The 21985-nt window shown below is 37.4% G+C and overlaps 1 protein-coding gene across 1 annotated transcript in view; it reads left to right on the top strand.

Moving 5' to 3' along the window:
• Positions 1–21985, top strand: part of SEMA5A (semaphorin 5A) — a gene marked incomplete at both ends in the record, with an annotated part of 321097 nt that overhangs the window by 278734 nt on the left and 20378 nt on the right. Inside the window, 2 exon segments of the mRNA XM_080340350.1 lie at positions 8369–8594; positions 20510–20728. Coding sequence (XP_080196476.1) covers positions 8369–8594; positions 20510–20728 — 445 coding nt within the window.

Below are 21985 nucleotides of genomic sequence, written 5' to 3'. Positions count from 1 at the left end.
TACAGTGGTGACTGAGGTGTGGGCACATATTTATGTCTGTCAGCTCTACTGTAACTTCTGCCCTGGGGAAAGGCAGATGTCTGTGGTATGATAAAGTATTAAATTGCACTTAAATGCATTTTCAGTTCAGGTATACTACTGCTTTCTTCAGTGTGCCTGGGTCAATGCACAAAGAGATTCATAGTGCCCTTTTTTTCTTTTTTTTTTTTTTTTTAAACTTACCTCCTATAGCCATTTTCCACATATAGCAAAATTTTGCTTGAAAGATATTTGGGGATGTGGATTGTATTTGGTTTTCCCTTTTCACTTATTTACAGAAGTGTGGCTTTTGAGCTAAGCAGATGTGGATATTTGTATACACATTAACTTACCAATCTTGACTTCCCCACTAGTAGATAATTGGAGTTTCTTAATATTTAGAATTTTTGGAAATGAGAGCAATCCATCTGGTGCTGGAGAGATCTCTAGCAAACATACTTTGCCACCTTCATTAGGCTTCCAAATCCATACTCAGGTCCCCTACTAAGTGGCTTCATTTCCAGAAACACAAAGCATACCCTTTCTGCTACCTCATCAGAAAGTGAAGATGATAAAAATCTTTGAATGTTCCTCATTTGCAAGGCTAAATCTGTTTTCAGTGGATTTAAATACTTGCACGGTTTAATGCATTTCAACAAGCAGTTCCACTTTTCACTGCAGCTCCTGGGTTTGGACTGGTAGCTCTGAGTTAAAGTTCATGGCTCCTCATCTATTGAATTTGTACCATTTTTATCGCGCCTTTGTCGTTTACCCGCTGCTCTAACATTTAGAGTATTATCTCAGGAGTGGTGACATTATAGGATTTTTTTCCCCCAGTGATTTGTATATCATTCAAGTCATTCCTTGCAAAGAAAAATACAGTAAGAATATTAAAATAATCAGATTTCCAGAGCAAACTCAGACTTCAGCTCTTTACATTATTATCTTTCTTAAATTTTGCTGCCATTTTTGTATAAAACACAGTTTATAGCTCTTTATAATTAAAAGCGTGGGGGAAAAAAACCAGACAAGCTGCAATTGAGTGCTTGTTGTCTAAATGACTTCACAAGCAATTAATAATTTCATACTCTAAGGTCTGTTTTGATGTGCTGCTGATTAGTAGTTGCATTTTTGCCCTTGGATTTTGAGCTTAAAATGTGAAAGTTCAGCTGAATGAAAAAGATTGAGTAATTGTAGAAAATAAGATTAATGATGGTCTATAGGCTGATAAAAGGATTAATTTTAATATAGTAAGACTCTACTGATTATATAATAAATTACTATGGATAAATGAATCAGAATCTGAAAGTGTGCTCTATGGCTGGATATAAAACAGTAATAACTGTTTTATTTTTCTGCATTACTTGTTGGAAGACTTTTCACACAGTTGATTTTCCAGGCCAAAATATTATGGAAGTAAATGTGGCCTCAGAATGTAAATTTCCAGAAAAACTTTACCACTGTGTTTAATTTGAAACTGCCTTCTGAAATAAATGAGCCATTTCTCTCTGTAGGACTACCCCCCTGGTTCCTTATCCTCAACCCCATGGTTCCAGGCTGTTCAGCTTTTACATTCTTCTCTTGTTCTTGTTTCACAATTACACATTGTTTTAGCAGCCTATGGAGACAGTGATATATGGTGGCAGACAAACCCAACTGAAACTTGTTTGCAGATTTCTCCCATTGTAAGTTCAGGGAAAGGCACATTGACAATTATTATGGCTAGCAAAGGGTGATTCTAAGAATCAGGAATCTAAGTATCAAATTCTTTCCAGATCAGAAAGTAGCCAAGTAGCTCTAGCCTGTGAAAACTGAAGTCCAAGATTTGCTTCCACTTTTTGTGTTTAAAAATTTGTTGTTGAGGATCTCCTTCTACAACAAGAATATAGCTCTCATTATCTTTCTAGAAGCCCATGTGAAGGAAAACCTACACTGCAGCGGTCTCTAAAACTGAGGAGTTGACAACCTTTTATTGATTTTTTGACTATTGTATTATCTTTCAACATTCTTACTCTCAGTTAATAAATAGCCATGATTTCCAGCAATTTAAAAAAACCCACAATTTAAATTAATAATCACTGTTTCAGCAATTTAAAATATTTTTGTCGGGAATTATAGGGCCTATGTGAAAAACATAAGCTTCTCAGTAAAAGTATGGGAAACTAATTGCAAACAATTGAGTTATTACAACAAAGTAAATCTCCCCTTATCCATCTGACTTAATCCACCTACTTTTGCACTTGCCTTTGCATTTATAATGAATAAAGCCACAGGCACAGCTGAATGGTAACTCACTAAACTGCAGCAACTCACTTGTTTCCAATCAGCTAATCATACCCCCCAAAATGAAATTTTGAACAACCCCCTTTTTTCCCCACTTCTGAAGTACTGGGTGATCAGATAAGCAAAATCTTAGCTCCCAGAATGCTACATTTCTTTCCCCCATCTTTTGTTAATTGCAACCAGTACATTCTTAAAGCGGAATTTCCTCTCTTTATAATTAAATGTATAAATTGAGATTTCGGGGCTGATGTTTACACACTAATTTTAAATACTGATTTAAATGCTGAAAAGATTAATATTGATTCATGTCCAAGTAACAAATCATTTACCTCTAATGGTATTTATATTCCACCATCTACTTGTCATATTGTCACTCAGATTTGGAAGTTATGTCTGTTCTATCACAGTTCTATCCATTCACCATATGGAAATATAGTGCGTGCTTAACTGAAATAACTTTCAAGTCAGTTTTGGTAAATCCATACAGTAATTTTATAGATGGACAATCCCTTCACCCTCTTGTCCATGATTATTTATGGTCCTATGTGTTCTATTATCAACAACTCTTATACTTTCATTTCTCCTGGCTTTGCAGCAGTCTAAATGACAACACTTAGGGCAAAAATAACTGAATCCTTCGTCCTTTGGCAAACACCTCTGGACTTACTAAATTTCAGAGTATTCAGGTGCTGATGTCCCCAGCTTCCCATCTCTCATCCTTCTGGAGGTTCCTACTTCACAGTAGAACTTCTAGAACAGGAGCAGGTTTGTGCCATGCCAGAATGCAATATGGCAGACAAAACCATAGATAAGGGGGGATTTGCAGTAAGACTCCTGACTATGAACTGCAACAAATAAGCCCTGGACACCTTTCTCCTGAACAGTGATTTATCTGCAAAACAGTAATTTTTGGTAGAAGTCTGGGACACACTCCTAGTAATGATAGTCCATAAACAACTTCAACAGCTTCTTTTACTAGAGGGACTCCCGCCCCCTGTCTAGAGTTCTTTTAAGCCATTAAAATTATTTTTGAGTGCCTGCATTACTACTTATCATTTTTTAGGTCTGGCAATTAAGTTTCTTGGACTCCTATTTAGTGGCAAGTCTGTAAGAATTACGTGACTGACAAAATTCCTGTGACACTTAGAATTAGTGGTGCACACAAAAACAGAAAAACACATAATTGCATGAATGTGGTAAAAATCGTGAAAATAAAATTCGTTATATAAAAAGAAATCCTAAAGGGATATGTATTTGCAATGTTTTGAGTGTAGCTGAATATGTGATCCTTCAGAGCATGTTGCACAGATCGTCCATTTTTGTGAGAGTTTTCATAGACCGTGTGTTATGGTTAATAGCATAATCTATGCTTGTGTTATATTGTTCCAAATTATGTTTCTAAATTATGGTGCCTTTTCTCATATTAACACCAGTATGCTTTGTGTTATTTTTTGATGTTAATTTGTCATTTTCATAGACATGTACTTTCTGATGTATCTTTTTATTTGTGTATTTTGGGTAAAATTTCAAGCTAACTGTTGAGCTGTCCCCAGAAATTGTGTCTTTAAAAGATTTACTGCATCATTTCCAGGCATAAATTTAACAATCTCAGTTGACTAAATGCATTCTAAATTAAAAGCCACAATACACTGAATTATGCCCCAAGTTTTAGGACAAGTTGCAAAGAGAACTTTGAAAATGTGGTTAAGTTTGAACTATTGCAATGATATTTTTGGAGTCTGCAAATACCTGCAAATAGTTATTGTTCTGAGTCCACATGTGTGCCCTAAGAACCGATGTACTTAAACCCATCATATGAGCCCCTGAAGTTTTCCTCTATGGGTCCTGGACACCCCTCCCAGAAGAGCTCAACCCCATCTCTTCCTTCAGTCCACATGAAGCACATGAGTTAGAGTTGGGCGGCCACTGTCTTGATTCCTCTCAACAGCCCTATTGAAGCAGAATGCTGCACTGCTTTTCTAGTTCTTTCTTACTACTGTTTTGCTGAGAGGAGACCTCAGTGTTTCATCTGAGACTTTTGTTCCACTATTTGGTTGGTTTATTATTGTATCCATGACTCTAGCTGGTCGAATTGCTTTGGAGAGGGCCACATTTCTGAAATCTCACTTGAGTAAATTGTTCAAGCATTGGACCAAGGTGAGGAGGATAGTTCAAGCAGAGAAAGCAGTTTCTGTATTCCCAGTTCCTGGCAGATCGTTCCAATCAGACTGTCTTCATGCTAGCGGCAGTCATACCCATGTGTGATCTGCATTGCACCTTTTCTCTCCCCTCCTTTGCTTACTTCCAAATCCAAGACCATTCAGAGCATGATCACTGTTCTGCTCACACTGGAGTTTTGTAGCATCAGATCACATCAATGCTTTCATCAGGCACCATGTGATTTCAATTCCCCTGTGGTAGATGCATTAGTTGGTAGAGCAGCACAGCACTCCCTGCTTGTGATAGAAGCCAGCAGGCTCTAGCAGGTCATCATTAGTGCCAGAACTTCACAGAGTCATCCATTGTCAGGATGCTCCTCTGAATATTCTCAAAGACAGATTATTTTCTGCTGTAAATATTTTCTGAGACGTGTACTTTTGTTTCCCTTGCCATTCTGGTACTTTCATGGGAATTATCCAGTGGTTGAATAGACAGGTATGACAGACACAAACTTTCTTATAAACCATGCACCAAACAAGAAGAAAGGAAAAGCTAACAAATGGTCTCTATAGATACTCTTAAGGAACATCTCTCTTTTCTGGCTCATGTAACAACATATGAGTATGCCATCTGTTAGGGTGTATGAAGGGACTACACATCCTGAAGCACACATTACTGGTAATCTGTCTTTATATAAACAAGTGAGCTGACGTTCATCTCAGAGCAATGTTCAATAGTTTGCCACTAAACTAGCTTTCTCCTCTGTTGCCTATTTTTGTTTGACAAAGTGTTCACTGCACGTTTCACACATTCTGCTTTTCCTGACCCTCACCTGTCTACACTATATCCAGTAAAGAAAGACCTCATATTCTAGCAGTTTTTATTTTTTATTGAAAAATGTAAACAAAAAATCAACAGCAAATGAGGAACCAAGACTTTTAGACCATTGTGACTGTATTAAAATGAATACTGTACTAGCTGCTGTACTGATTTAATTATTCCTGCTCATATGCTGCTAGAAAAGAGCTTGTGTTTCAAGATGTTCGAAAGTGATACAGTACTTCTCACAGACTGTCATTCAATTTTTCCAAGGCATTTGCCTTTGCAACAGAAAAGACTTTGATTTAGAAAAGTAAAATATATGGCAAATGTTAAATGGATAAAAAATGACTCACTGACAGATTGAAAACTGTGGTGTTAATGGACAGATATAAATGACTGGGATGCATCTAGCAGAGTCTGTCTGGAATCAGTTCGTGGGTCAATAGCACTTAACATTTTTATCAACAGTCTAGACAGTGATATAAGACATCTTCAGTAAAGCTTGACCATGACAGAGAGTGTTGAGGTAGTAAATAATATGCTAGATAATTGCAGAAGCAATAAAATGTATTTCAGTATTGCCAAACATCATCCACTTCTGTGGGATAGGAAACCATGTACTTGTAAAGCTGTGGTTTAGAGAACGACAGGTTATCAAAGATAATTGGGTCTACTTAAGCTTTTTGTGCAATGTTGTGGAAGGAAAAAAACACTAATGCAATAATGTATGTATTAAAGTCAGATCGTCAAGTGGAACAGGGTCTTGATTGCCTCTGCATGCTGTATTGATAAGACTGCTTCTAGAGTGCCAAGTCAAATTTTGGTGTCCAGTCTTAAGGGAAATAGGGAAATAGGACAAAAGGAAGACATAGGAATGCACAGTACCTGGAGATTAGGTTTTAAATCCTGTGTAGCTTTAAGAAGTTCAACTTAGTTTATCATTATGTATGGATATTTGGGCATGAAAAATATGTTTGTAGGTACGGGACAAGGACAGTTTCAGTATTGTTGATAGAGGCACAACAAAATTCAGTGACTGGAAAATTAAATTAAGGGGAAAACGCAGCCTTGAATTAACTTGCAATTTGTTAGCTTCAAGGATTACTAAATAGTGGAACAGCTGATGCAGGGACATGATAGACTCATCAGCGCTAGACACCTTTAAAAACAAGAAGATGGAAAGAGAGAGCGCTCTTGCTAAAAGATGCACTGTAATCCAGCCACTGGAGGGGTCTGCACATTGAAGGTGAAGAGCCAGTTGGGATAGCAACTGGAGTGGTTCTGGCTGTTCCTGGGATCTGCTAATTTTATTATTTCCTTTTTACAGTTCATTTGCTGCGAGAACAGTCATACGTATTCTGTCCTCAGTCTAAAACATACATGATTTATACAGTTGCCTAGAAGAGTCATGAATAAATTACTTCCCCTGCTGTACACAGGACGAGATAGTTTGATTGTTCTTTGCTGTCTTCTGATCCAGAAACCAATCCAGAAACCAATCCAGACTGAAACTCGGATCCCAGAAACACCGAGCCTGTCCTTTGTGCTCTAAAGGGATGCTCTTTCATAGCTGGTCCCTGACTATGAGTCATGTCACCACTGTAGTGATCACCAGGTTTTAAGGTGGCAAAGGACTGAAGTCTTTAGGCTAAGAGCTCATTCTTGCCTTAAGGACCACAAAACTGTGAAACCAGGAACTTTGTCCACCTGGCCTCAGAACATGAGAGTCCTGAACACAGAGCTGGGTTCTCTGGTTTCTTGCTGTGTTAGCAGGGCAGGGGTTTCTGGGCTATAATTTTTTTTCCAGCTCTAATCAATGGAAAAATTAGAAAAGCTTTCAGACAAAGAAGCTTAATTTAGATCTGAAATAGCAACACAGCCTTTAAACTAGACTATAGGCAATTCTTTCAGCCTCATTGGATATGTTAATAAGTTAGATCATCTAAGAGTTAGTGGACTAAGTATGAGATAAAAGGGTATTATCACCACTAGAAAAAAAGAGGCACATAATCTGTTGCTTGTTGGAACATGGTAGTATCAACTGGGGTAGAGGTTATGGAAGAAGGAGGTTGTGCTGTGTGATACAACCATTATTTCTACTGTGTCCATAATTGTTAGTATTTAGTAGAATTACAAATTTACTTAGTAGGCTCCTTTTGAGAAGGTACCCTCTGCTGAATCTCTCTCTAAGAGGTCAGAAGTAGAGAGAAAATTTAAAACTCATCCAACTGATGCCTATTTATTTTTGTCTTAAATAATTTTTCAGTTTGAATTCATTCTGATATTTAATGATTGTTTCATTTCACCCATATAGTTTACAAAGCATTTGCATCAGATAAAGCGTATTGTGCTCTGGGAAATGAATGGGCAGGACCTACAGATCTTGATGATACTTGTCAGAAGACATATTGCAGGGCTTGAGAATATTAGCAATTCTGCATTTGTTTCTGAGGTGTACTTCTTTTTGGTGCGTATCAGTCCAAAGGGAATTTGCTTCTGATGATAGGTTTAGCAATGCTGGAGCTATGGGTAACATATACCTCAGGGAGCCAGATTCCGTAATAGAAAACGGTTTTTGTCCATTGTCCCCTTGTAATAACACACAATAAACATAAAAAATTTACAAAATGGACAGTGGTTTGCTTATTCATATGCCACTAGATTTTACCAAGGAATTATTTGCTGGCTTTTGTCTTGTACTTGCATCTTATCAGAATTCCTCATAATTAAAAGTTTTAACATATTTAGCTACACCTTATTTGGAGCTATTAAGTTATAAGGATGTGCTTTATCATGGTACTTATAGTGCTTGTCTTACTGATTTTATGGATATAACAGATCTAATTTGTACTGGTATATTATTGCTTTTAGCAGTGAGATACTGTGCTTGCCTATGAGCAGAAAAAAAACCACTTTCAGTTTGAGATTGGAATTAGAAGTTGATTGATGTTCACTGATACTGGAAATCCTGGAAAAAAAAATCACACTTCTTTATTACTTGGCTTTTTGTCTGTTTTGAGGGTTTGGGGGGATTTTTTTCAAGTCATATTTAATGTTTATATTCATTATGACCATTTTCTTTCAGGAATATCAGCCTTGTAACACCAATGCCTGTCCAGAGTTAAAAAAGACAACTCCTTGGACACCTTGGACCCCAGTCAATATTTCAGACAACGGTGGACACTATGAACAACGCTTCCGATACACCTGCAAAGCACGCTTGCCTGACCCAAATTTGCTAGAGGTGGGAAGGCAAAGGATTGAAATGCGTTATTGTTCCAGCGATGGCACCAGTGGATGCTCGACAGATGGTGAGCGAAGCCAGAGTGGCTACACAATGCCTCCTGCTAGCGAGGTGTCTGCAGTTCCATTTTCAGCACAGAGCAGAAGTTTTTGCTTTCTGGTGTTTTGTATAACAGAAGTGATAGTGAAAAGGAGGATAAAATGACCACAACAGGGAATCTAGGCTGTGTTTCTTCTGGAAGTCATACAGACTAATCAAGCATCTTTTACAACTGGTTATGAGGTTTACCAGGTCATTTAACATTCTTTAATCTGCACGGCAGCCTGTTTCTTTAGGATTGTCACCTCGTTATACTCCCTTGGGTTTTTACTGAGGGAGAGTTTGTGCAACATTATGTATCTGATAAATATTTAGCTAGAATATGTAGTATTGATGCTGAGAGGAACTTTTTGCTCAGTAAATCTAAAGTAGCAACTGTAAGATACATGCAGGTGTTTAACCAAATAAGGAGTTTATGAACTGGATAATTTCTGTTATAAAAGTTTATGTTATGCTATTGCTAGCAATTTAAAGTTCTGTTTATTTCTGAGATGGAAAACTGAAATCCTTCAAAGTGTTTTTGACTTCAGATGACTTTAAATTGGAATTATTTTATATCAGAATTTTGTTCTTTCCCTATCAGTAATACAGAGTTTTGAATAAATGTTTTGTTCATGAATACAAAAAGTAAAAACTAGAACTTCTTACAGTCACTCTAATTTTATTAATATATTTCATTAATTATCCAGTTTTAATTATCCATCAAGATGTCATTTTAGGTACTATATTTTAGTTATACAGTGTAAAGAACTACTGATTTTTTATTATTATATTTTAATATTTATAGTCCTGCTTTCCACTTACACTTTTATATCTTCACAACACCCAGGTTGCTGACAAAGTGTTCACCTGAAGGCATTTAGCTTATCTAAGACCACAAGAGAGAATGGCTTCTAAGTCTCAGTATTTTTTTCAGACCGACTAACTGTTGTGAAAATCAGTGTTAAGCATTTCCTGCCTGTACTGGGTTTATGTGGCAAAGTTTTGGTAGTGGGGGCACTGCAGGGGTGACTTCTGTGAGATGCCATGCCTTTCATCCTGTCTAAAACCTTCATCGATTCACATGACAACTGTGGCTCTTTATAGGTGGCAGGACATTATTAATTTTTTAAAGAAATACGCAATAGTGAACTACATGAAATAATAATAATAATAATAATAATAATAATAATAATAATAATAATAATAATAATAATAATACTCCAGATGAGACTTAGTCTCTTACTCTGTCATTCCTATTTCAGATAATCTGCAGTCTCTAATGTTTATTTTTCAGGTCTGGATAGCAAGGCCCTTTTTTTGTGGAGCAATTCTTGTAACAAGTGTTTCTGCTATTTTCCTGTTTTAACCTAAATTAAGTTTCAAGCTAGCGTTAAGCAAAGCTTTTTCTCTGCTGGGACTGGTGTATTACCTACCTTGTCCTAAATAAGATTTCTGGGTGGCAGTGCTGCTTTTTGCTGTCTTCCACCACTTTCATATTTATGACACCTTTCAAAAAAATTCATGAGATTAGAGAAAGAGAATATTTTTCCCACCAGATAGTACAGGATTAGGAGAGTCATCACAAGAACTATAAGGTGTTCTACAGAAGAATCTAGATGTGTTCTCTGACAGCTGAGATGTCAGCATGTAAGAGTGAAGTATACAAAAGCCAACACACTACTTGGAGAGCAGGTTAGTAGGACAAATGAGTTCAGGAGCCAGTTTGTCTTAGGTCACATTGCTGCAAGAAAATTAAGCTTGGGGATACCTTTCTCAGCTCTGAAGCTGATACTTTCTTACAGAATATAGTCAAAAGTAACAGTGCCTACATTTTGTTAAATAAAGCATTCAGAGTGCAAGAGACAAGGGTGTGGGTTCAAGTTCATCCTTTGTTTGATTAGCAGGAAGATTTTTCTTTCACTTTTGAATGTCAGATTCCTGAATTTCCTGGTATTGTAGCTTATTTGCTGCATCTTGTGGAAGCTGTTGCTGCTTTTCTTCGTTTGGAGAGAATTAATCATTGGACCAATGTATGGGAGTGATTCTGTTGCATAGTAATTTAAATGTTCATCTGAGAGATGGATTTTTGCTGACTAATCCCAGAACTTTTGAATATTTAAGTACTTTATATCAAGTAGTTGACAAGGCAGAAACTGTTATACATCTGTCCATTCTTCCTCATGAGTGCCCTCATAACTTTGCCATTAATTATGCTCAGTCTTTGACTCTTTGGCCAACAAGTCTTTAGTTATTCTGTAGTGAAAGATCAGGCCAAATCAGTGTTTGAAGTGGCTGCATTATCCAATATGCTTCTGGTAAAAAGAGTTACTGTTATGTCTCCTTTAGCCACATTTTATTTTGAGCCTGTTTGCTTAGGCATTTTCTGATCCTGGATGTCAGAACAGCATGGAGTAGAACATTTGGGGAGGGGACGCACTGCTTGGTTTTGCGGATGTGATGAAACCTACTGGCAGCCTCTAAACTGCAGGATTCAGGAGCACTTGCCCACTCCCAAATTTGGATTTAGGTCAACACACCACCCCCTGCTGCTCCTTGACTTCATGGGAAGAAAATATGTAAGAGTCAAGTAGTGTAGCTGTAGCTTTTGGAATAGAAGGATCTCATGAGAATGGGAACCATTAATTTTGAGGGACATTTTCACAATTTCTGGGTAGACAGAAAGGAAATATCATCACTTACTTCCACCTGACCACAGCCCGGATACTCTTTTCATTATCTCCGTGTTGAAATGTAGCGATTTGCTGGCTTTTATAGAAAGATCAATACTGGTACAGCATGCTTGGCATACCACATTACCAAAGATGTGTTCTGCAAAGATCAGTTCTCTGTTCTTTGCAGAAGGGGGCCATTTGTTAGAAATTTTCTCATTGCCTATCATCTCCCACTGTGCAACTACAGTCATGCCGCGTTAAACAAAATCATATTTCACTATCAGACGCTAGAAAAGCAAACTTTCTTTCCAGTCTGAGCTTGGAGGTAGAACTTCTTGCCAGAAACCCACTAGACTCCTCCTGAGCGTGGTAAGATTTCTGTCTCAATCAACCAAGCATTAGCATTTGCACACTGTATTCATACTTTTCTTATTTAAAGTTGATTAAGAGGAAAGAAAACTACATTTTGTTCTCTGCCTCTGGGTTTTCAGATAGTGCTCAAGGTGGAAGGGACAGCTATTTCAAATAAACTGAGATTGTGTGCATTGTTGCACATTTTAGTGGTAATGTCTGTACAGTCTAGCCTTAAAAGTCTAGGAATTATATTACCATGCACTTTAATGTGTGCTTATGAAACATATTAAATATCTATATTAAACATACTAACTCTCCGTAGGATTATCTGATACATAAGCACTCCGAATTGTATTGAAAACATAAGTGTATAATCCAGGGATGAAAATGTCACAAGGTATGAGCTTACCTGATTTTTCCAGTTTGAATTTATCTCACCTAACTCTAGACTCCACTGTAGTATGCAAAGACGACTAGCATCCCTGAGAAATGAGGGATCCATCTGAAGATAAGCGTCTGATATAATGGGCACGAGTCACTCTCTAGAGCAGGGGTGTCAAACTAATTTTCACTGGGGGCTATATCAGCTTCACAGTTGCCTACAAAGGGCCAAGTGGAATTTTAGGACTGCATAAATGTAATTACTCCTACATTTATTCAGTCCTAAAATTCCACTTGGCCCTTTGAAGGCAACCACGAGGCTGATGCAGCCCCATGTGACAAAGAGTTTTACACCCCTGCTCTAGGGGTACCACTGTCTTTCCATGGTGTATACAAAGGAAACAGCAATGATGAGCTTAGATGAGACACTTGAATTTGACATGGCCAAGGTTAGACAAGGTTAACTCCCAAAATACTTTCAGAAAACACGTAAACAAAGACAACCCTTCTAATTTCAGTCAAACAGTCTGAAAGATACTTTTATCTGTTTTATTTCCCCTTTTTTGGAGGAGGCAGGAGAACAAAATCTGAAGAAAAGTCACAAATTCCTTAAAGGAGAAAAAGGCATCTGGAAACCTGAACTTTGACTCCCAGTTATCACAGCTTTCTCTATGTCAAACTTAAAACAATAGTTATTTTTGAAGCCAAGGTGTATTTTTGTCTGAAATACTGTTTTAGGGGCCACGATGTCTTGTGAAGAAATTGATTAATCCTAGTATTACTCACATGAAATCTATAGTGCATTCAGAATTGGGTACAGAATAAAAAAGGTGCTGATAATCAGTAATGTCCTGTAGTCAGGAAGAGTACATATTGAGTTGTTATCGCTTATACTGTCTTATTGAAGCTACACTGTGGTATTCTAAGATAAGAACAAAATTAACTGTGGTAGAACTGTATTTGATGACAAATTCAAGTTGATTCACAAGCAACAACTCTTCAGTGGAACTTTGGGATTAAATATTTAAACACAGAAAAGCTATGTATAAGAAATAAAGTTCTTGTGGTAACATCTGGAATATTGTGTCCAGTTCTGGGCCCCTCAGTTCAAGAAGGGCAGGCAACTGCTGAAGAGAGTCCAGCACAGGGCAACAAAGATGATTAAGGGAGTGGAGCATCTCCCTTATGAGGAAAGGCTGAGGGAGCTGGGGCTCTTTAGCTTGGAGAAGAGGAGACTGAGGGATGACCTCATTCATGTTTATAAATATGTAAAGGGTGAGTGTCATGAGGATGGAGCCAGGCTCTGCTCAGTGACAACCAATGATAGGACAAGTGGCAATGGGTATAAACTGAAACACAGGAGGTTCCATTTAAATTTGAGAAGAAAGTTCTTCTCAGTGAGGATAACAGAGCACTGGAACAGGCTGCCCAGGGAGGTTGTGGAGTCTCCTACTCTGGAGACATTCACAACCCACCTGGACACCTTCCTGTGTAACCTCATCTAGGTGTTCCTGCTCCGGCAGGGGGATTGGACTAGATGATCTTTTGAGGTCCCTTCCAATCCCTAACATTCTTTGATAACATCCTCTACCTGCATACTGTTTGTTTGTGGATTTGGTTTGCTTTTTTAATGTGTTATCTTTGCATTTTGTTAATATTTGACATTGCATTTTACCATTTAAATTTTACTAAGTAACTTTTGAAAAGGTTTTTATAAGTATTTAGGCCTGAAGGTATATATATTTTATGCTTCAATTATATGTTCAAATACTTGCAGATTATCTTCAGCAAGTGATGACACAGAAACAGTCTTTGGTTATCTTTTTTACCTGCTGCTCTTTAAACAGTTTTTCATGTTCTCATTTAGAAATGATTCAGGATACTTGAATTTTGGCTCCAGATCATCTTTTCCAAAAGTCATGAACCAAGACTGCTTGGATAATTAAATTTTCTTTGTTAGGTTTGAACAGGTATAAATCAGTTCAAGGAATATAATTTGTCAGATGTCACTGCTACTTCTCTCCTATTTAGAGCTGTGTTCCTTAGCTACAGGCTAGACTAGAGAATTATTATAAATATGTGTACTTTATTAGAGCCTCCCTTTTAAGGCAAAATAATTGAACACAGCTGGGAATGTTGCAGTCTTCGAGAAGAATCAGGCCAATGAAAGTCTCATTACAGGCTTTCGCAAAGGTATATTTTTTTCTCCTGTACTAGTCAGGGCAGGTGACTTTGCTCTTAACTTGTCTCCAAACAGGATTAGTTTCTTGTGGAGTTATAAGACTATTCCAAATCAACCAAAAAGTTTATAAGAAGTGCTTATAAATTATCAAATCATCTTGATTTAGATCAGAATTATTTAACTTAATTAGACAATTATACATGCTTGCTAAGTATAATGGATTAAGTCAGTCAGTAACAAATCAGCACTAATTGATGTGTAATTTTGCCCATATTGAACAAAGCATAAGCACTAAAATGAGATAATAGTCTTCTGTTCAGGTGTCAGGTCGTATCTTCTGTCTTCCATGGTCTTAGAACTTGGTGGTTATTTTGCCCATTAAATCCCTGTGAATGATTTTACTGAAGTTTTTGCAGTATGACTTGTTACTTGTGGCAATTTTTGCTTTAGGGAAGCACAGCTGCCTGTTTAAATTTGTATTGTGATTGAATAGTTAACTTCCCTTTTCTAGCCTCAACGTTTAGCCATTTATTACTTGAGTACAACTTCTAAACAACTGAAAATAAGCCTACTAGTAAACTGCAAGCAGAATTCATACATTCTAGTCATTCACAAGGCTTTAAGTCAGCCAGAGCCTTTCTGAGAATGATTTAGTTTAAAACATTTGAATGATGAATCTCTCATAAAGACCAGATCTGGATTTGATTCACAGCTGTTCTGTCTGTCTTGGGAAAACTATTCATTAGTTCACCGATGATTCTATGACTGATCATTCTTTTTCCAAATTTCACAACTATTTCTGTAGACAGGCTTTAAATAAGGAGAATTTAGGTGTTGTTTTAGCAACTAGATTTTTTCTGTTACTAAGCCAAAGGCATTGGTCCTTGCGTTTTGTTTTAGACAGATATTTTTGTCTTGGGGGCAATAATCTGAGAAATATTGAAGGTTTAATGTTGTTTTCTGTTGAGTGGCACCATCTGGTTTCTGTTCTTGGAGGTGGAGCAATCAGAAAGAGACCCAACTCTCAAACAGAGGTGGCAAACAAGAAAACCACAGTTAATATTACAATGCTTTTATATTTATACATTCCCCTGTCTGTTTTGTTGTAAACTGTGATATGGATAGGACTTGTGGTCTGTATAGACACTTTCTGAAGAAGATTTTCTTGAAGAAGTTCTACAGTGTAATTGTCTGGTTAGTTTTGCATTATCCCACATCCCCCTCTCCCCAGTACCACCGCAATTAAGAAACAGGACTTCTTAGCTGAAGAACGCAATGATTCTTACTCTCCCTCCATTTTGCAAAGCTTAAGAAGTTACTACACATCTGTTGGCCAAAGAAAGGGATGGTTATACTTTCCATTTGCAACAGAGTTTTTCCATGGATAGGTACAATAGCTCCACAGACATGAGTGCTCTTTTTATATGTATATATATATATATGTGTGTGTGTATGTATTGATAATATATGCACATATATAAGTACATATTTGTGTGTATGCATGTATATGTACTCATGATTTATCGGATTGTTCTCATGCTGGTATTATGCTAGCCAAATTCACTCTGAAGATTCATACTTCATAGTGGCTTTTTAAAATACTATGTGAAAGTATCAATATTCTAATACTAAAAACTTGTTAGAGATGTTCCTTTATTAAACGTTAGCTATAGAGGATATTGAACAACTTTTATTTAAAAGACACTGCGTGATCTGAGTTGTAACAAAGTGAAAAAGCCTCAGAAGCACAAGGTCCTGAAACTGAAGGGGTTACAGTCTGCTGTCTCATTACTTCAATTTTCAACTATGTCTTCTTTTCACTTAGATTTCTTCTCTAGTGTCTGTCTGGTTTATGGTGCATCTGCTGCTATGTTTATATCCAATCATTTTGTTCAGGTCACACTTCTTGCATTGTCCCTGAAGGAGATATTTACAGTTTTTGAGAGGCTGCATTGATGGGATATTTACAGAGAGTGAGTTTTGTGTCACTGTCAGAGGTGCTCTTTACAGAGAGGCAGCTGTTCTGTGCCTTGCCATCTTCTGAAAGAAATAATCTTATTCTTTTCCTCAATGTATCTGAAAGAGACGACCACCAGCTTAGTTTCTCTCCCCATGTCTTATAATACTTCTATAAAACAGATTTATAATTTGTCTGTTCATGGTGTTCTCCCTTTATAAGAAGTTGCAGTTAAATTCTCAACATAATCAGCAAAGGAGATTTTCAGTGTGGAAAGAAGGAGATTTTAGGTGTGGAAAGTATGAATATGCAAGAATAATAGGAAAATAGTCATGTCTTGAATAATCAGTCAAATCTCCTCCTTAATAGAGTAAATGGATCATGTTTACTTTTCATAATAGTCCAGGGAAAAGTAAAGCTGGGGTTGTGAGTTCACTATCTTTTCTGGTTTTGTTTTTTTGTTGTTGTTTTGTTTTGTTTTGGTTTTTTTCCTTGTCTTTTCCCATTGTACTTAAATATCACTGAATTGTTTAGTTTGGAAGGGGCCTCTTGAAATCATCTAATACAATCCCTCTGCTTGATCAGGGTCACCTAGTACTGGTTGCCCAGGAGCTTGTAAGTTTGAGTTTTTATTGTCTCTGCAGATGGTGACTGCACAACCTCTTAAGGGCAAACTGTTCCAGTATTTGACCATGCTCACTGCAAAAATATGGTGGTTTTGCGTTCCCATGTAATTTTGTGTGTTTTAATTTGTGCCCATTGCCTCTTGTCCTTTTGGTGGGTACTACTGAGAAGAGCCTGGATCCCTCTTCTTTATTCTCCCCATCAGGTATTTATACACATTGATGAGATCCCCTTGAGCTCTCTCTCCTCCAGGTTGAACAGTCACAGCTTACTCAACCTTTTCTCATATGAAAGATGCTCCAGGCCATTAATCATGCTTTGGTCTTGCCCTAGATTTTCTTCAGTAAATCCATATCTTTCTTGTACTGGGGAGCTGAGAACTGAGCCCAGCACTCCAGATGGGATCTCACCAGTGCTGAGTAGAGGGGAAGGATCACCTCCTTTGACCTACTAGCAAGGCTCTTCTCTATGCAGCCCAGGAAGCTGTTACCTTCTTTGCCACAAGGACATACTGCTGGCTCACAGTCAGCTTGCTGTCCACCAGGACCCCAAGGTCCTTTTCTGCACAGCTACTTTCTAATGGTTGGCCTCAAACTACTGTTATGTGGGGTTGTTCCTCCCCAGATACAAAACTTTATGTTTCCCCTTGTTGAACAACATGAGGTTTCTCTCTGTCGAATTGAAGTGTGACACAACCATCTGGTGTACCAGCCACTCCTCCCAGTTTTGTACCATCATCACGCTTGTGTACGTCATTAATGAAGGTGTTAAACAGAATTGGACCCAGTACTGACCCCTGGCATACATCACCAGTGGCTTTCCTGTAACTGGACTTTGTATGAGCAATCGTAACCCCCTGGGCCCAGTTGGTAAGCCAGTTTTCAATCCATTGCACTGTCCACTTATCTGGGCCATACTTTGTTGGCTTGTCCATCAGGAAGTTATGGGAGACAGTGTCAAAAACCTTACTAAAGTTGCGAAAAGTAACATCCACTGTTCTCCCCTCATCCATGAACACAGTCACCTCATTGTAGAAGGCTGTAAGGTTGTTCAAACAATATATAGTTTTATATTTCCAGAGTGTAGACTGATCTTGTTATTTTTAATGCTATTAGTGTCATAATGTTAATTTTTCAGTGTGAAGTTTCTGTCTGAAAAGAAAATTCTAAAAGACTGTCTATGAACACTGTATGAATTAATGTAAAACAGTGAAAAGACTGCTCCTTGTAATAAAACTTTTAATGCTTTGGAAGTAAGAAAACACAGGGGAACACTTGCTGCAGACCAAACTCCACACTGAAAAGATTCTTTTGAATATTCTTCTGTTTCACAGCTAAAGTACCTCAGATCTTTCCCTTAGAAGATTCCCCTCCCCACTCCCCCAATTTAAATCACAAGGCATCTAATGTCATAGTGGCAAATAATTTTCCTTAGAACTAAAAAAGCTACACCTGTCTTGCAAAAATGTCTTTCGAACATCCTAGTGTTGGTTTGCAGTGATGCATGCTGCAGTGTTTTATTAAGAAAATCACTGGCAATCTGCTTTGATTGTCACTTTTTCCGTTGTTTACATTACTGTTAATTTAAAAACTAAAAAAACCCCACAAACTCAAACCACAGCAACAACGAAAAACAACAAAGAATCAAAAAAGAAACAACAACAACTTTATTTGAAATTCTGCTATAAAAATTACTGCTATTTTGCTCTCACAGCTCACTGTGTGAATAAGCTGGGCATTTTCATGACCAAAGTGATAAAAAATGGCTCTTACAGAGCTGGAAAGTGAAGCTGTACTCATAATTTCAACACTATTTCTCTGTACTTGCTCTCCTTCTGGATTTGAATATGCTGCTTTTAATATCTCTGTAATAGAAACTGGCTCAGCAGGAGTGAAATAGTTACCCTCTATAATCACTGAAAGATTTTACCCATTTTTAGTCATTTTTATATTGCTGTTCTGCTGTTTTCTTTTTAATTTCAACCGTTTCTTATTACAAGTGCTTCTGTGTTGCTGCATCATCATTACAATACTGTCAGTTGTTATCAAGCGTTGAATAAAAATACGCAAAGTCTCATCTGCTTTGGGATGATTGTGAATGTACTTCTTGGGGCAGAACTTAAGCAGTACTGCTAATGCCACAAGCACAGGTAGAAATAGGGTGCAACTGTTGCAGTACTCGACACCGCAAATGAGGGGCTCCTCCATTTCCATTATCCAGACTGCTGGTCCTGTTCAGCCCAGGTCTCTCATTGGGCACTGTCTTCATGGTATTACTTGTAGCTGTTTTCAGTATGCGATTCAGTACATCTTCTCTTTCTTCAGCTCCACATAATATTCCCACAGTGCCTGTGCTTGTGAGGTAGGGCATAAAACAATTTCTTAAGAATAAAAGTTTGTGTTACAGTTTAATCTGCAAACAATCCTCTGTATTTTTCCACTGTTGATGATACACCATTCATCTGTATTTATATTAGCAATACTGAAGTTCTAGCATAGGCAGGCTGGTTTAAATACAATTCACAGGACCTTCTCTCATCACAACTACTTGAGTGAGTGTTTGTAATAAAAGCAGCATTAGTGGTCCAGTGATCACAGAGTTTCCAGTGATGCTATAATAGCACTGGGAAAGGTGAACTGCTTTGGCAATAGTAGGAAATCCCAGTACTGTTACTGGATATGCTTAGTGGTGATGCTTGGAGCTAATGCTACAGCTCAAGAGTGAGTTTGGTGTTGTGCTGAGTATAGTTGAGGGAGTCTTCTTTCATGCAGGACCAAGCCTGGAAGTTACCAAAATACTCAAATTATTAGAACTTCGGCCAGGGCTACATCCAGATGTATTGGTTATATGCTGTGAACAAGATTCTGTGTGTTCTCCTTTCACTAGTAAATAGTGGGTTTCAGTCCATCAGTGTTTAATCTAATGCCTTTTCTCAGTAGTAAACTCATGTAGAAAAGATGTTTTCCACTTGCAAGGTGTTTTTTTTAATTAGGAAGTACTCTATCATGTAAGTCTCCAAAAGGCATACGTGATAGAGTATGCTTCCATAGCTTATATGTGTCTTAGAATGCCTCAGTTCAGTGGAAAATTAACTGTTTTTTAAAGTGGCAAGACACGGCTCTTCACAAGAGGGCCACTGGGGTTTGTGGAATTATTGCTGTACACTGTCTGAAGTCTGACTATGATTAGAAAAAGTAGAGTGCATTGCTTTCTAGGACAGCAAGCACTAGTGAAGGCGGGTTGGGTAGATAAAGTGAGCAGAGCTCTGCAGCTGGACCAAGGGAGCTGGCTCCATGCATGGTCACAGGCAGCTCAGTCCTGTCTTCTGTGCCAGCTTCTTACTCTATTCAGATTCAATAATACCTATGTAATGTATTTAGAGATTTTCTGAAGAAAACTGATGTGTAAGAGAAAGTTAATTTTTATCGTACTCAGGTGGAGTACATTGACTTTAGTTCAGTCATTACTGAATCCAATTCATCTGTATAGTTTTAACTAAAGACTTGTATCCAAGTCTTCACTGTAGTTCTGTGCAAATGATTATGAAATTCCTATTATGGAAGAGATTCTTGAGATGAAACTATGGTTTTGTATTGTGAAACTAAAGGACAAGACCCTCCTGGTCATATAACTATTAGAAGTCTAGAGCTAAATTTGAAGAGGAAAAGGTTGTTTTGGGGTGAGATACTGTTTTAATTCGCTAATGTTTTTTTCAATCCTTATTTTATTAGGATTGTCAGGGGATTTCTTGCGTTCTGGAAGATACTCTGCTCATACCATCAATGGTGCCTGGTCACCCTGGTCTCCGTGGTCTCAGTGCAGTCGTGACTGCAGTAGAGGTATACGGAATCGCAAAAGGGTCTGCAGCAATCCTGAGCCCAAGTACGGGGGACTTCCTTGCCTTGGTCCATCTCTTGAGTACCAGGAATGCAACATTCTGCCTTGTCCAGGTAAGAGTCAACAGAAATGAGAGAAGTATGTGAAAAGAAAGTGAATCATCTTCAAGGCCAAATCTTGCAAGAGGATGGGTTTTTGTTTGGTTGGTTTTGATTTTTATTTGTTTAGTTATGTGTTTGGTTTTTTTGGGTTTTTTTTGTTGGTTTGATTTGGTTTTCACTTGGTGAATTTGGGATTTGTTTGGGGTTTTTTTAATAAACTACAGCTCAAATTTACCTTTCTAATGTCAGTGAATTTGGGAAAGATTCCCAAGTGATGTCATCATGTCATGTTTATCATCAACATTACCAACAGCTGTGTCTTTTTTCACTTGTGAGAATTTGACTGTAAAAGTATAATTTTAATAAGTAAACTTGGAAAAAAAGACCTAAGAAGTCTGAGAAATCTGACTTAGTCTTTATTTAAACTCAAAATACTTTCATCACAATGGTTCCTCGCATTAAGTTTGTGCTAGCTTTTGAGTGTAGAGCCTCCAGCAAATAAGGTTCAGGACAGATCAGCAAACTAGATGGTATCTCAAGTATGCCATAAAGATTATTCTTAGAATATTGGGCTTCTTCATTGAAAATTGTTTTATGATTCTATAAAAAGGTTTACAAGTAAAATATATGTTTTCAAGAAACTACTTTGGGTTATAAAACATCACTGTGTCTGAGACATTTGGGCAAAAAAAAAAATCTTGGTTTCATTTACCTCTCACTCTTCATAAAAACATCCAAATTCAAAGGCCTTTGAGCTTTGCATGGACTTTGTGGAGAGAGAAAGAGGAAGGATATAGGAAAACACATAAAGAAAGTGTAAGTGGAACAGGAGGAAGGAATTCAAGGTATGAAACAATAGACAGGAAGAAGGATGATGACTGAGAGACCCAGTTCTTTCCAGTATCAACAAGTAAATTAAGAAATAAAATGTCATACATCTTTAATTGTATTAATCATGTAGAACCGTGCTTCATATTTTATTATTGAAGACATGGAGCTTTTGGTATTTATTCAAGTGTGAACCTATAGGATTACTATGGCAATATACATATTGCCTAAATATATTACCATAAATACATAGATACACATAAAAATGTGTGTATTTATCTGTGTCTATATGCTTACAAATTAAAACTGTGTTCCCAAGTTATATGCTGTCTTGAATTTTGTTGCATGTTTTCAAATTTAAAATACTTTAAAGGTTTTCAGAAATGTTATTTTTAACTAGCTCGGCAGCTTATACACTGATATTTTTTTGAAAGAAATTGT

Source organism: Nesoenas mayeri (genome assembly GCF_963082525.1).
Source record: "Nesoenas mayeri genome assembly, chromosome: 2".
Classification (NCBI taxonomy): Eukaryota; Metazoa; Chordata; class Aves; order Columbiformes; family Columbidae; genus Nesoenas; species Nesoenas mayeri.
This window is presented reverse-complemented; position numbering and strand designations above follow the sequence as displayed.